This window comes from Mizuhopecten yessoensis, unplaced genomic scaffold (assembly GCF_002113885.1).
Source record: "Mizuhopecten yessoensis strain PY_sf001 unplaced genomic scaffold, ASM211388v2 scaffold11179, whole genome shotgun sequence".
Taxonomy (NCBI): domain Eukaryota; kingdom Metazoa; phylum Mollusca; class Bivalvia; order Pectinida; family Pectinidae; genus Mizuhopecten; species Mizuhopecten yessoensis.
Window position 1 is genome coordinate 809,302 of NW_018408919.1, and position 15,910 is coordinate 825,211.

The following is a 15,910-nucleotide window of genomic DNA, read 5'->3' on the forward strand; positions in this document are numbered from 1 at the left end:
ATCCCTATGTTTCCCCCTGTGTCCTGCCCTCTTTCCACTCTAGTGTCTCCCCCTCCCATCCCTATGTTTCCCCCTGTGTCCTGCCCTCTTTCCACTCCTGTGTCTCCCCCTCCTATCCCTATTTTCCCCCCTGTATCCTACCCTCTTTCCACTCCAGTGTCTCCCCCTCCTATCCCTATGTTTCCCCCTGTATTCGTGCCCTCTTTCCACTCCTGTGTCTCTCCCTTCCCATCCCCATGTTTCCCCCTGTGTCCTGCCCTCTTTCCACTCCTGTGTCTCTCCCTTCCCATCCCCATGTTTCCCCCTGTGTCCTGCCCTCGTTCCACTCCTGTGTCTCCCCCACCTATCCCTATGTTTTCCCTCTGTGTCCCTGTCCTCGTTCCACTCCTGTGTCTCCCCCTCCTATCCCTTCGTTTCCCCCTGTGTCCTGCCCTCGTTCCACTCCTGTGTCTCCCCCACCTATCCTATGTTTCCCCCTGTGTCCCTGTCCTCGTTCCACTCCTGTGTCTCCCCCTCCTATCCCTTTGTTTCCCCCTGTGTCCTGCCCTCGTTCCACTCCTGTGTCTCCCCCACCTATCCTATATTTTCCCTCTGTGTCCTGCCCTCGTTCCACTCCTATGTTTCCCCCCTCCTACCCCTATGTTTTACCCTGTGTCCTGCCCTCTTTCCACTCACGTGTCTCCCCCCTCCTACTCCCTGCTCCAGACTATCCTGATCATGCTCTGCCACCTCAGATACTTTGGAGTTGCGTGTACCACACAGCGATAGCTGTAGCGTTACTCACGCAGCTAAACAAAGCTCTAATCTCGGCTCTGCATGGAGACTTGATGCACTGGGTGGAATGATTGTTGGGATTTCCTGTGTTGTAGTCACTATGACATGGAAGTATCAGAATAAATCTCTATCTCGCGCTCGTACAAAATCAAACATCTTACAACTTATATATAACTTAAGAGTGCTTTACATGCAACTTTACCACAATCTGGTCTCTACCAAAAATCTCTATTCAAATATCTGTTTTCTATCGTTCTTCTTCCATGATTAGTACTCTACAACAATTTTTTCTTCTTCCACTATTTATTCCTTTCTCAATCTTTTCTCCTTTATGATTTGTTTTCTACCATAATCTTTTGTCTTCAATGATTTGCTTTCTACAATAAACTTTCCTTTGCCATGATTTGCTTTCTACTATAATCTTTTCTCTACTGCAAACAACATTCTGTATCATACTCTTGTCATCTAACCAGCAGCAAATGATTTCCTTTGCATGTCATGATTTTTTGGAAGAATTGTAATCAGAAATTATTAAATTTCTGCAGAGTGAAAAAGATGTTTTTTTCAGGTTTTTTTGTATTCAATATTTTTTAAATCTTTTTGTCAAAGATAGCTTAGCAGTAAAGTTTCTTTGTGATAAAATTTCTTTCATAATTCTTTTTGAACAATTTTATTTGTTTTTCCGAACAGCACTATCTTCAGGATAAAACAAGTGACATATTTTATGTGTCTACGGTTAGAAGTCTCAGGTGTTGACAAAATGATTAAGAAGTTGAATGTTCGGTTACGATGTCTGATGTCACACTGAGATTGGGAAAGAGGACAGACAAAATACGGGAAAACGTTTCTGATCTTCTGCCACCTACCAAGAGGGCTAGAAAATTGGTGAAAATAGACTTTGAACTTCTGTCTGCTATTGATGTTTGACAGCTAGTGGTCACTTATTTCTCTGAGTGGTCAAACTGGACGATCTACTGGGATTTCTCTACGTATAAGGTCACGTTGATCAGTTTCAAAAGTTTTTCTTAGAACTGAATCGCTACGTGTATCAGTTGTTTATCTATCTGTCTGTGTATAATTGTCTGTCTTAAGTCTCTGTCATATATGTAGCTTTATTTCTGCTTATTGGTCATTTTACTTCAAATCCTTTTTTGGCAGGTTTTAATAGTACATATAGGATTAAGGTCGCCTTCTAGCTTCAGACTAGAGGGAATTTCCCTTTAACTCAGTGGTAGAGTGTCTAACCAGGAAGTCTGGGATCGCGAGTTTGAATCCCGGTGGAAGCAGACCACTCTCTTTCTGTAACCCTTTTTAATCTTTTCCTCTTTCTTTGATCAGCTTCAATTTTTGTATGCATTTAATTATAAGTCTCCCTAAGTGTTGCTGTAAGGCAGAAAAATTTTGCCCTTCTTTTATTTTGTTCACTGCAATAAATGACAGACTAAAGCATTGGATGGAGATTGGAGTAGATAGTACCAACCAGTATATTGGAAAACATGAAGATACATTAAAAGGTCAAATTTATTTTCAATAAACAGGGTGTGACAAATTGGCAGCACACTGTGAAAATTTGATGGTTTACTCTTTCTTTGTTGCTTGTCTTTACTTCCCTCTCTCTGTTATTTGTCTGTCTTTCACTTTCGTTTTATCTGTGTCTTTTGTTGTCTCGTATCTTTTAAAATTTTCCATTTAAAGAATTTTTTATTGTATAGCATTTATAAATCTCTGATGTTTCATTTCTGCAGTGTGAAAAAGGACACTGAATATAACCCTGTGAATGTATTGTCCTTCTGACAGAGAGATAGCTAAGACTATTGACTATTAACTCATTCACCCCTGAAGACACATTTGAACTCTTCCAATTAATTGGTTGGAATAGTTCATTAAGAAATTTCAGGGGTGAATCAATGAGTTAACAGTGTTCCAGGAAATTTAAATACCACAGATTAGTTCCAGGAAAAGACTCAGCTGACAGAAATAAGACCAAAGGATGTTAGATATATTTGTACGTCCAAGGGCTATAGTTGTTTATCTGAATGTCAGGAGTCAAAGTATGGCAAAGTGGAAGTCATTAAAAATCGTTAGAAAGTCAGGTTTATCTCCCCAATGTCTATGTCACAGGGGGTATGGTAATGACGTTTGTTTGTCTTGTTTAACTTGTAGCTCTGTAATACCTCGACGTTCAACAAATATCTTGGAGATTAGTGTTTCCCAGTGGTATCATCTTACAGTATGTTATAAGGAGATAATAGCTGTGGAGTTCCAGAATTGAAACAAAATAAAGTTAAAGTATGCAGTAAACAAGTTCCATACTTACCAACTCTCCCTATATAGGAGGAAGGAGACTCCCGATTTTGGACTCTTACATTTAGTATTTTCAACCAGTGAAAATGCTAAACTATTCCTGTATTCTGAGATCTATTGATTGATAATTTTCTTTAAAAATCATGTATTTTCACAATTTTCCTCAATTTTTCCCAACACAAAATCCCCCTCCCCCTGGAAATATATGAGACATGCTCCAGACTATATGACACACAGATGGATAAATGGATTGCAAACTTTCAGTCCCCTCCAGATGTATTGGTAGGGGACTAGTAAATTCTGTATTATGATAATTAATGCTTGTTGAAAACGTTTTAAATGGCTTCTCACTTGTAAAATTTTAATATTTCAAATTTCTAATTGTTAGGTCTTTTTTAACATTTTGTCAGAAAATTGGTAAAGCTATATTATGTTAAAGCATATTCCTTTTTGCTTTGTTTTCTTAGATGACCTTTCGTAATAGTTCTAGCATGTTTGAAGTACTCGTATATTTATGTTTTTATTTTTGATTGGGATATCCAGCATTATCAGGCTTGAGTTTTCCTTTGTTTTCTTATTCAAATTAGCAGTCTGCTGCGCAATAATTGCATGTGGGTTGAGAGTAACATGATAAAAAGGAGGCTAGACTTTTGATGTCCTTTTCATAACGATGTGCAATGCCGATAATAAACATTGGCAATCATAATCGTACCAAGGAACATGAAGCCACTAGATGGCGCCACTTTGTCTCAGCTGTGTTCTGTTTTGTGAAAACGAGAGTTGGGATCTACCCCCCCTTTAGCACTTAGTGTACGAGGCCATTTATCTATATAAGGTCGATATTGAATATTCATCGGCCACATCTGCGTTAGAATGAATTAATATATATATATATATAGCACTTGGGAACTTTGTAAAGACCATCGATTAGTTAATGGGTGAGACTCAGTGCTACTCTAGCCACTGATAATGTCTAGTTTGGCACATGGAGCTTTACTCCATATATAGGCGTAGGATATCGCCATGGGAACCAAGTGGTGATACAAATGGAACTTGGTCCAATTTTGGTGTTATAATCACACATCTTGTGTAGGCAATTAAGGCCTTGATTTTTTATCACCAGAAATATTTCATTTTTCTAAGTGTTTGAATTTAAGTAGGTAACTGTGATTTAACTACCATGGATTAAGATCTGTTTTCACAGTTAGAGAGATTGAGGGTCTAAATATAGCCCCAATAGGACATTGGCCCTGTAGATACCGTTATTGTTCTAATAGTAGTTGTGTCTTCGTAATTGTTCTAATTTTAGCTTTATTTTATTAATTGTTCTAATTTTAGCTTTATTTTTTTAATTATTTTAATTTTAGCATTATTTTTTTAATTGTTCTAATTTTCGCATTATCTTTATATTGTTCTAATAGTAATAGCTTAATCTCCAATTGTAATCAGACTTTGAAGATAAAATGTTCCAAATATATGTCGTTTATATTTGAAAATTTTAAGATGAGTTAAAATAATCGGATATATCTGCATCCTTCCATACATTTTTATTGTAATTTATAGAAATCATGGACCATTTCATTTCATTTTGGATCAATAAATGTTTGTTTTCCTTTTATCCCATGCAGCATTTTAGGGTACAAACATCTTTGTGTTGTTCTTAATAACTATGCTTCAATTGAGGTTTTCAGCTCTCATTGATTTTGAGAGTAACTACATTTCCTGGTTTTCTTTTAGGAGAGCTTGCAACACAATAAATGTATTTAACCCTTTCACCACTGTAGACCATAATGGACTCATCCATATCAATGCATGGCAGAGTTTATTAAAGTTACATAGGGGTGAAAGGGTTAAAGGCAAATTGTATAGTCGTGTATTTATTGCAGGAACCACAACTGTTTCAATTTTACGTTTCTGACAATGCCTCCATCCCGAAGTCATATTTGGGATGTGTTTTGGTAACCTCCTGGCCTGTTTACCCAATGGGATGCAATGGTATTGAGAATTTTGTAAGGTTTTGAATTATGGAAAATAAAAATTCCTGTTGAGGTTTTTTGGAAGATATTCAGAAATGAATTGACACATGAATCATGCACTTGTGCCAGTGATAATGTGCCAGTGCTTGTATTAAAAGTAAATCTCCACCAGAAATTTAATCCTTGAACTGTAATTGGTTATCAAGCAAAATTATTTAATTTCACAAATACAAGTCTCAATGATGATGTGCTAATATGCTGTCTTTTCTCTCCAACAGAACGGCCCTTGGGGTATGGCGAGTGATTCTGGAGGAAACAGAAAGTCTGGCCAAAGCCAAACTGCAGGCGGCCGAGATTTACACGGAGAAGATAGCAGAACCAATCAAACCTCTCCGGGCGAATAAAATACAATGTCAGAAAAAGGTGGGTAAAGTCACAATGTCGGTTAATTTTATATTGTCACAATATGTTAGGTAAAGGTCAATAAGTCAGAGGTAAAATAAATCTTAATATGACAAGCAAAGGTGAAGTAAAGGTCAGTATGTCTGGTAGAGGTCAATATGTCAGGTAGAGGTCAAATAAATCTTGATATGACAAGCAAAGGTGAAGTAAAGGTCAGTATGTCTGGTAGAGGTCAATATGTCAGGTAGAGGTCAAATAAAGCTAAATATGACAAAGCAAAGGTGAGGAGAATGCAAATGTCATGTAGAGGTCAAATAAAGCGAAATTTGACAAGCAAAGGTGCGGTAAAGGTCAGTATGTCAGGTAGAGGTCAAAGGCAAAGTCAAAGGCAAAGTCAAAATCAATGTTAGAGGTCCAAAGTCATGCTATTATATAATAGTCAGGATATTAGGTTAAAGTTTAAGTAATGGTTCTGTTATCAGGTAAAATCTGGGTAAAGGTCATGAGTGCGCGAGTAAAGGTCAAAATGAGAGGTCAAGATGTCAGTTGATAATAAGGGTTTGAGTGAAAGTCACAACATTGAACAAATAATGATATAAGGTAAAGGTGGGTAGGTAAAGATCATTTTGTGGTATGTATACATTTTTAGGTTACAGTGTAAAAAAGACATTTTGTGAAGATTTTAACATAATAGTGATGTACAGATCTCTAAATTAACAAATGCGATAATTGTCAAAGTCATAGAAAGACAATGAAATGTAAGATTGTATGAAGAGTATAATAGGTATTTCCATTGTAACTGACCACTACTGATCTTGACCACAGGTAATGCCACAACTGACCACTGTGCACCAAGAGGTCAGTCAGAGTGTGATGGAGATGGCAAAGTCACAGAAAGGATACAACCTTGACGAGAATGTCTCTCACGAGGCACGTCTCAAAGCTGCAGACAGCAACGACAGGTATGGAATTTCTCTGCGGTGGCTGATATTTGGAGGAGGCGACTAATGAGTTTTTGTCTATATGCTTTGCTAAAAGCATATTGAAGAGACAAAATATAATCTGTTGCACTTATTGTAATACTTGATGTATTTCTCCTTTTCTTTGAATGCCCCAACTTTTATGGGGGAAAGGAGAGGGGGAGGGGGGGGGGGGGATATATTACTGAAGTCCTGTTTCGTTCCAATTTGTTGTCCCGACTCTCCTGACTAACACATTTTAATCAAAGTTTATGCTAAGGTCAAATATGAAAATACCTTGAATTAGCTTCAATTTCAGGGTCCCAAGGTCAACGCCAATGACACTTAATATTTATAGGTTAAGTATAGGGCCAATAGAGGCATTCATGTTAAACGGACATTTTCTATTTTTCAGCAATTTTTCTCTGTGTCCCTCTTGAACTACTTTGTTGACATCTTAGAATATATCTATGCATAACGCATTATTTCTTTTTTTTACAGATTGGCGCGAAGGTCTACAGGAATATTCCAATCTTTGACGAGTCTACAACAGAAAAGTGCTAAGGTAACCCATTTAGAAATATTGTGTTACAACTGACATTGTTAAGTAAAACACTATATATAATCTTATTTTAAAGATACTGTGAAAACAGATATTTTTTTGGAGCCTAAATTTCATGGTTTCCTGACAGTGGTGTTGTTGCTCATCATTTCTAGTTCCATTTGCTCTGCTTTCCCTGATGAGCACTGCTGAATACCATTAAGGTATCCATCCCAGGATCCCTACCGCCACTATTGGACTGACTTCCTTGCAGCTGGGACGTTGGGTCTCCACTCCCCAGTTTGTTACATTCTAGTTGTTAGATATTTTGTCAATTTTCTATCCATTATGACAATGTTGGTATATGGTGACGTTAAAAATATTGTTAGGAAGTTCATTATTCTTATTGTCATATGTCTTTGGTGAGAGAAATATGTGATATATAGAGAAATGTGACATTATTAGCAATTCATTCTTCTGTAGAAAATAAATCATGCTTAGTATCAAACTAAATACTAGATACCGGAACCAATTTGAGACAAATTCACGAGGGTCTAGTTTTTATAAACAAACCATGGAGGTACTGTGTCAATGCCGATTTAATATTTTATCAATAATGTTATAAAAGTGGCTCAATTTGGGTATGTTAAATAGGTTAAAGTATAAACATGTATGAACTAATATGTTTTAGATACTACTTCTTTAACCCTTTCACCACTGTAGACCATAATGGACTCATCCAGATCAATGTATGGTAGAGTCTACTAAAGTTACCTAGGGGTGAAAGGTTTAACAGCTGTTTGGTCTACTGTTGTACAAGAAACCAAGATGTGAAAATGGACCCTCAGGACCATTACAAAATATGTATCCCCAGTTATAGAGTTTGCCTGTAGATTATTTTTTATATCCAATCATTAAACAATGTGATATTAAGTGGAATCTACTACAAAAAAATCAAAAGGGAGCCATGTTACTTAGTTTTTCTACGGATAGATTTTCATTAATGTGTCGTTGTAATGAAACAATATCGCACTCTGCTATAACTGAACTTGTTTGATTACAGCTGAACAGTAGAAGGGACATGTGCGAGGCCAAGTCCTGTCAGTCTCGTAACGAATATGTGCTAAACATGTCCGCGGCCAATGCACATCAGATACGCTACTACAGCATCGACCTTCCAGAGGTCATGAAGGTAATATCTGTGTAAACAGAAATCACTGTTGCTTGCCATAAATATTCTTGTATAGTACACATTTGTTTAGGGAAAAATGATAATATCAAGAAAGATTTGAGGTGTGTCGTTTAAAACATGAGGATACTACACTTGTTTTCTTTGGTTTATATTCCATGGATTTGCAAAAAAAGTGTTATTTGCAGGATAAAATCTTAATATAAGAAGTTCCTATAACTATTTTCAGCAATGAAATATTTTTCATTGAATATCTTGCATGGAAATACATATCCAGAAGTATTTTTTTTTTTATAAATAATGACTTGACCTTTGTTTTAACAGATTTAATTGCCTTGAAATAAAATTACTGTACCTGTATTATCTAGAGATTGTTTGATTTGTTTGATTGACAGACTCTGGATGGAGAAATGTTTGAACAAGTCAAGGATTATTTTGATGTGCTAGGATCCACGGCTCTAGATGTCAGCTCTCGAGAGAAAGATTCCTGTGAGAACATCGTCTCCCAGGCAAAAATGGTAAATTGGAATCAAATTTATTATGGAACTTGTTATAAAGATTTGGATGCAGTAGATTCTTACTGGTCTGGAATATTTTCTACCAAAACACCTTTGACAGAAAGTCAAATATTTAATTCAGCGTTTCACTCCATTTATCTGGAAAACCAAAGTTAATCAGGAATTTATATCGGAAACCAAAGTATCTGCAATAAATTCAATTATTCTGTACAAGAAGAAATAAACAAATACAAGAAGAATTATAACCAAGGAAGAAAGAAATGTTTCACAATGTCAATAATTATTGATTGTTTGAATAAAAGATTAGAAGATTTGCAATGATATTCATTTGTTTGGATATTTTTACCACAGCACCCGGAGACTGACCACGCCTTTTAATTTCATTCTTTGGTCATTTTATTTCAGATTGACCGCCAATTTAATCATCAATGTTTTCTCTACTGTAATCACGTCTTCACAGACCTTACACAATACCATTTTGAACCCTGCCAAAACGATGAGGTAAGTTATCGTGATCCAGGAAGATTTTAAAAACTATTACATTTGAAAGTTTTATTAAATAGTTCTTCAGAAAAAAATAAACAAATGCAAGATGTGTAACCCTGGTAAATACTAGCCGCAATATATCGCTCGGCTATAGAGAACTTCTCTTTAGCTTGATCGGTTGAGCGTAAGACTAATAAGCCAGAGGTCCCGGGTTCGATCCCATGCGGAGGCAGTGGTTTATATTTAATTAATAATGCGCCCTGTTACAGATGCATTATTGCTAAGAATGAAAGCAGAGTTACTAATATACTTTGCTTTAGGTCTTAAGGCATGCATTTTTTGAGACTCAACATTTTGATGATTTTAAAGAGATTATGTTGGTTCGAGAACACTAGAAAAGAATTAACTCAGTCACCACTGAAGACACATTTGAACTCTTCCAATTCATAGGTTGGAATAGTTCATTATGAAATTTCAGGGATGAATGAGTTTACTGTATTCCACTACAAAATTGTATGGGAGGACTAATTTGGGACCTTTGCAGTATCAAGAGTTTTGTTCCATGTTCTATCGTTGTGAACAGTAAGGGGCTTCCAAATGCTTTAACTTATTTTGTGGTGTTTCAGTGCAATAAAGTATCCAAGGCCCATGACGCGGGGCTACAGCTGGACAAAGAGGCCCGCAAGTGGGCCACCAAGGCAGCAAAGGAAAGCAAGACCATCAAAGAATACACAGCCAACATCAAGTCCCTACAGGAACAATCCCAGGGGGACAAGGTAGGCATGGTAACATCATGAGTTTGTAGCCATGGTAACAAGGGTGGAGGTGGAAGTTGTTTTGTTGTTATGGTAACAAAGGGATTGGTAATTTCGTGGCAAGGTTGGGTCGTAACTATGGTGACAGAAGGGGTGTGTGACCATGGTAAAATTGATGGGGATGATAGTTAGGTCTATTGTAACAGCTGAGTTGTTTGGGTGGAGATATGAGGACTTGCACAACTATATCATTTACTTTATGTTATTAATAAGCCTTTGAGCAAACAGTGTTAATATTTGATGTTTGACATTAGTAAAAACTGTCTAAATTCATAGAGACATACCTGACAAAGGCTTCAAAAGATATTTTTTTGGCAGGTTTAGTGGCGTATAAGATTGCTACAAGTTTCTGCTTTTGACAACTGAAAGTTGACCAATCCAATCGGTAAAGCTGGATAGGACCCCCCCCCCCCCCCCCATATAAATCCACCATCACATATAAAAATCAGCTAAAATTATACATTTATCCAAAGTTCAATATCTATAGATTTCATTCAATAAATAATATGCCAATATTTGCACATATAAATTACTCAGAGGCACTGTATTTAACTGGAACAAAGTTTTGGATTACAATCGTATGAAACACTTGCTGATTGGCTGATTTAGTTGTGCAAGTCCTATTAGTTGTTGATGTCCAGGGTGACAGAGACATACATTTGTAGCTTTAAAGAAAAAAGGGTTTGTATGTATTTAAATGGAAAGGGGCTTTTAGCTACAAAGATAGTAAGGATTTTGATTAGGAATTTAACTAACACTTCAAATGATTAGGATAGGTTGGTGTAGTTCTGCTAACAACAGGGATTTGTATCATAAATGACAGAAAGGCGGAGCTTACAATTCCGGTTTTCACATAAATTCATGTTGAGCATTGCTAATGAATTTAAGTTTCTTGTGATTATTTGCACATAAAGTAAGCCATACATGTTATGTGAATCACAACTGTATGTCCTCCCGCTAAGTAATGAAAGGTCAATTGTTGAAATTAAGATTGTGAATTACAAGTATTATCTCCCTCCTTGTAGCTCTCTGACTCAGGAATGGACATCAACTCTCAGCAGGAAGTAGAACAGAGGATAGAAGAAGTGCGTTTTTGTCTCCGAAAGTCTGAGGTAAGTTATTGTCTGAAAAACTATTACCAGTTATTTAGAAAAATCTCAAGATGTTTTAAGGTTCTTATGTGACAAAACTGACTTCTGATGTCGTGAAACCTGTCTGATCTGACACTCTTTGGGAGGTAACATATTTGTCAGATGAGACAGGTGTTGGAATACTTAGGTCTTATTTGGTAGTTTCCAGTGCTAAGTGTGATTTCAGCATTATGCTGGATTAGACAGCTGTCAAATACTCAGGTCTCATTTAGTAAGTTTTTAAAAAAAGTGGGATTTTCATAATACTGTTGGATAAGACAGAATGTTGAAATACTCAGGGATTAAATAAGACGGGTTTTAGACCTGCAATCTCTGAATACAGGTAGGCACTAAAATGCACATATAATATCCAGCAATAAATAGTATGCCCACTAATAATTATTGCAGTTCAGTAGAACTGCCAACAAGTGCTACTTTATTGTCCTGTAATAAGCCCACCCCCTGCTTAGAGTCAGAGATTATGTGTTGTCCTGTAATAAACCACACACCCTGCTTAGAATCGGAGATTATGTGTTGTCCTGTAATAAGCCCACCCCCGGCTTAGAGTTGGAGATTATGTGTTGTCCTGTAATAATCACACACCCTGCTTAGAGTCAGAGATTATGTGTTGTCCTGTAATAAGCCCACCACCTGCTTAGAGTCGGAGATTATGTGTTGTCCTGTAATAACCACACACCCTGCTTAGAGTCGGAGGTTATATGTTGTCCTGTAATAAGCCCACCCCCTACTTAGAGTCAGAGATTATGTGTTGGCCCCCTGGGTTTATTGGAGGATAAATATGGTAATACAGTTTATCATTTAATACAGACAATTTCTCTTTTATCAACAATATTACGGCACATGCTGGGTGGTGGATTGTAAATTAAGATACTGATGTTTGACATAACAACGTCCTCTTGTGGTTTCTGGTTTTGTGATTCACATTCACCAATCACTTTATTCTGCATATAACAATTAACCATTTTATCAACAACATTACAGCACATGAAGGGAATTACGGTGATCATTTTGGATTTCTTGTGTGTGAAACTAGAAATTAATTGTCCATTAGTGTGCAAGATGGAACGCCTCCAAGTCCGGATTACGCAGATACTTAATTTTATTGCAGATTGCTAAATGTAAAGCCGAAGCCAGACTGGAAGCCCTCAGGCAAGCAGAAGGTAGGTTTTATGTTTAAGAATTGCTCAGGCAGACAACGTGTATTTTTACATGTTTAACAGGCTTTAAAACTGATGTATCGTTAAATCTTGAATGAATTTATCAGATGTGTATAATATGTAATTCTGTGGCCTTGAACACATTTTGTTTGTGTAAATTATTGGCTCTTAAAATACCAGAGAATTTTTTCCAAAAGATTGATCCATGGTGAACAGAAAACTTCTGTGGAATGACATTGAGTGTTGTAATCTGTTACAGTTAACGTGGACGAGTGGATAGCCAGTGCCCAGGCAGAAAGTTTACGGGTGGAGGAAGAAGAAATGTCGCGGACGCCCAGTCAGATCTCACTGCGGACAGAGAGCTCAGGAGGGGTGAGTGTAGACATATATCTATTGAATTTAAAATGTTTATAGTTGTATGGTAGGGAGTGCATCTACTAACTTAATATGAGGTCAGTGCCACACAATTACTAACCTTCTGAGGAGGTCGTCACTTGATTGTAGGGAGTACATCAATTGACCTAATATGAGGTCAGTGTTCTCCTTCTGAGAACAGTAAATTGTGAATGGTAGATTTACTGACCTTGTCAGAGGTCATGGATTCTTTTGTAACAGGTATAATTTATAAATCCATCTGGATCAATATAAGAATTGTAGATGGTTCAACTTCCATTGACCTCAACAGAGGTGAACAGTTGTGTTTTAAAATTTTAGCTACAGACCTCATCTGAGGTTGTTGTTTATGTCACCCAGGTTAAATTACTAGCCACTTCCTACCGACTCAGCTAGGGAGAACTTCTCTTTATCTCATTTGGTGGAGTGTTAAACAGGTAAGCCAGAGGTCCGGGGTTCGACTCTTAGTGCAGTCATTGAAAAAATAATGATGTCTGTTACATTGTTGTTACAGAAAAGTGACGACCATGAGCCGACTTACACGCATTATGATGATGATGATGATTTTATTGACGACACGTTTGAAGTTAGCAAGCATGACAGCATCAGTTCCTACGGCAGCCAAACAAAGAGTGTCAAGTGTAGGGCCATGTACGACTTCCAGGTACGCAGGAAAATGTTGTCTATCATCCACTTCTTGTATGTTCTTCAAATTTCCTTATTTTTGTAACCAGAGCAAATTTTACGAGCAGATTTTGAAATTTTGGGGTCATTTTAAACATCATTATCATGAGAATGCAAGAAAATGATTAATTGACAGTGGGAAAAAAGTAGAAAATATTTTCGAAAATTATGGAAAAATCATTTTTTTCAAATTAGGTGAATGTTAAAAGAAATGTTCATATTCTGAGATTTTTACTTATGGATATAGAACAACTTACTTTGTAATGTGTTTCATTTCTAAAAGAGTTCTGCTCTTCAAAATCTTGTTCTATACCATTTAAGAAAAGTACTTGGAACTAGATTTAATAAATTCTATTGGCTTAGGTAACAGTGACTCAGTTGTGAAATACTGTACAAAAAAACGCATGCACCAAATAGTGTTAAAGGGAGGTAACTCTAACTTATCTATATAATAGCTTACTGTAAGCATACATATCTTAGCGGTATTCTTATTTTAGCATGCATTAAGTATTGCTCTAAATTATGATTTCCCTCATTGAAGTTTCTGTATATAGTTTTCTGTTCCATCTGTTGTGAGTGTGCCAATGCATCAATGCGCTAATCTGTTTGAATTTGGTAATACACTAAAATTTGAGTCAACTAAAATAAGTGTTTTTACAGTATATCCTTGAAATATTTTTTTGTAATTTCAGGCTAGCAATGCAGATGAACTGGACATGAATGAAAACGACATTTTAGAAATAATATCGGATGGTGATGGAGATGGATGGCTAAGGGCGCGTAACTCTGACGGAAAAGTTGGTTACATTCCCCAGAACTACATTGAGGTTCAGGAGAACGGTGGTATGGACCAATCGGATCATGTCGACAACACAACCCCTGCAGAACCCACAGAGGGTGTGGAAATACACCCTATCCCTTCATTCGACCTGCAGTCGCCGAATGATGCCACACAGGAAGTGACATCATACTCCTCAGGTGACATTGAGGTCCAGATGACAACCAATCAGATGTCTCCTGATAAACTACCTGTGGCCCCGGAAGGTAAATAAGCCTTGTTGTTATTGGTTGATTTTCTAATTGTTATTAAAGAAACTGTTCATTTCTGTGCTTTTCTTAGAAATTATTTAAAAAAGTTTTTATCTAAGCATTCAATGCTGAACTCTGAAATATTTCTGGAAAATTATGCAAAGATCCTTTCTGAAATACTTGAACTTGTGAACCAAATATGGAATCAAAATGAAAGATGAATATATATGTCGCAAATCTAAAGTACATAGTGTGATGATGACATTTAATATCCTGGAAAATAATGAAATGAAAAATAGATTTATTATAACCTATAATGTTAATGAAAAAAACATAGTGATCAAATTAACTATTGTCATCATTATGGTTTTGAATCTTTTTTTTTTCTGGATAATTATATTTCTGTGTAAGAAAATAGAAAATAATGCACATTTTTAAAGAAAATTCAACAGTGTTTCTCTTCAAAATGGGAAATTTATTCTCTTGGTTATCATACTTTTCGATTGGTTCCAATATGGTTATAATTCTGTATTTTTTTGTTACAGAGGGCATATGGGCCAGAGCATTGTATGACTATGAAGCCATGACTGACGAAGAATTGTCGTTTACTGAAGGGACGCTAATAAACATTATACGCAAAGATGAAAATGGTGTGGACGATGGATTCTGGGAAGGGGAGATAAACGGCAAATTTGGCGTATTTCCATCCCTGGTTGTAGAAGAAATTGACACAAGTTTAGGGGGACTGAACCTGGTAGGCATGGTAACCAACAAACATAACGTTTATAGCTTCAAGTTTACTTTAAAGATTTGAGGCATTCTATTGGCACATTTTGTTTTCAATGATATTTTTGTTCTTTTTTTCTTTTCTTTTGGTTCTATAGGAAATGAGAATATGAAAAACTGTCTCAAATTATTTTTTGTGAATATGTAGAGGAGGTTTAACTTTATGTTTCAAAAACCTCGGATTGAGATTTTTTTTATCAAATATGCAACCCAATTTATTAAAACGGGGCATTTTACGATTATTCAGACTGGGAAAATCAGAAGAAAACACCACCAGTTTTGCATTTGACATTAATTTGCGACATCGTCATATCGTTCCAAAGGGGTATTATTACATATTACAAATGTTACCCTATGAAAGTTTAGGGTGTTATTACACTACATAGCAGCCTGAGTATATGATGAACGGTCTTCTGTGATATGTCATAGACCACCAATGTGTTAACTTAAATCTTGTATAGACTTTAACTTCAGCACCGTGATGATATTACGTTAGGAAAATTGATTGACAACAGTGTTTGGTTTTATTTTGTTTAACAAAACCAAACACTGTTGTACAGTCAAGTCTGGTCATGTGACAACATCTATTAAGAGACCACCTGTGTTCAGAGACCACTTTTAATGTTACCCGCTGTAGTGATTTCTTTGTTAATTGAACCTGTATTAAGAGACCACCTGTGTTAAGAGTTTTGGACTTACCAAGGGTGGTCTCTTTATGCAGGTTTGATTGTATTATATTTTTTGTG

The 15,910-nt window shown here is 36.5% G+C and overlaps 1 protein-coding gene across 6 annotated transcripts in view; it reads left to right on the top strand.

The window, feature by feature from the left end:
- Positions 1-15,910, top strand: part of LOC110440314 (F-BAR and double SH3 domains protein 2-like) — a 102,997-nt gene that overhangs the window by 75,515 nt on the left and 11,572 nt on the right. For all 6 annotated transcript variants that reach the window (XM_021483300.1, XM_021483301.1, XM_021483304.1 and 3 more), the window contains 13 exons: positions 5,333-5,477; positions 6,282-6,418; positions 6,917-6,980; positions 8,020-8,148; positions 8,541-8,663; positions 9,069-9,164; positions 9,776-9,925; positions 10,990-11,076; positions 12,224-12,275; positions 12,532-12,644; positions 13,180-13,329; positions 14,042-14,393; positions 14,924-15,132. In XM_021483300.1, the coding sequence (XP_021338975.1) occupies positions 5,333-5,477; positions 6,282-6,418; positions 6,917-6,980; positions 8,020-8,148; positions 8,541-8,663; positions 9,069-9,164; positions 9,776-9,925; positions 10,990-11,076; positions 12,224-12,275; positions 12,532-12,644; positions 13,180-13,329; positions 14,042-14,393; positions 14,924-15,132 (1,807 nt within the window). The remainder of the gene's footprint in view (positions 1-5,332; positions 5,478-6,281; positions 6,419-6,916; positions 6,981-8,019; positions 8,149-8,540; positions 8,664-9,068; positions 9,165-9,775; positions 9,926-10,989; positions 11,077-12,223; positions 12,276-12,531; positions 12,645-13,179; positions 13,330-14,041; positions 14,394-14,923; positions 15,133-15,910) is intronic.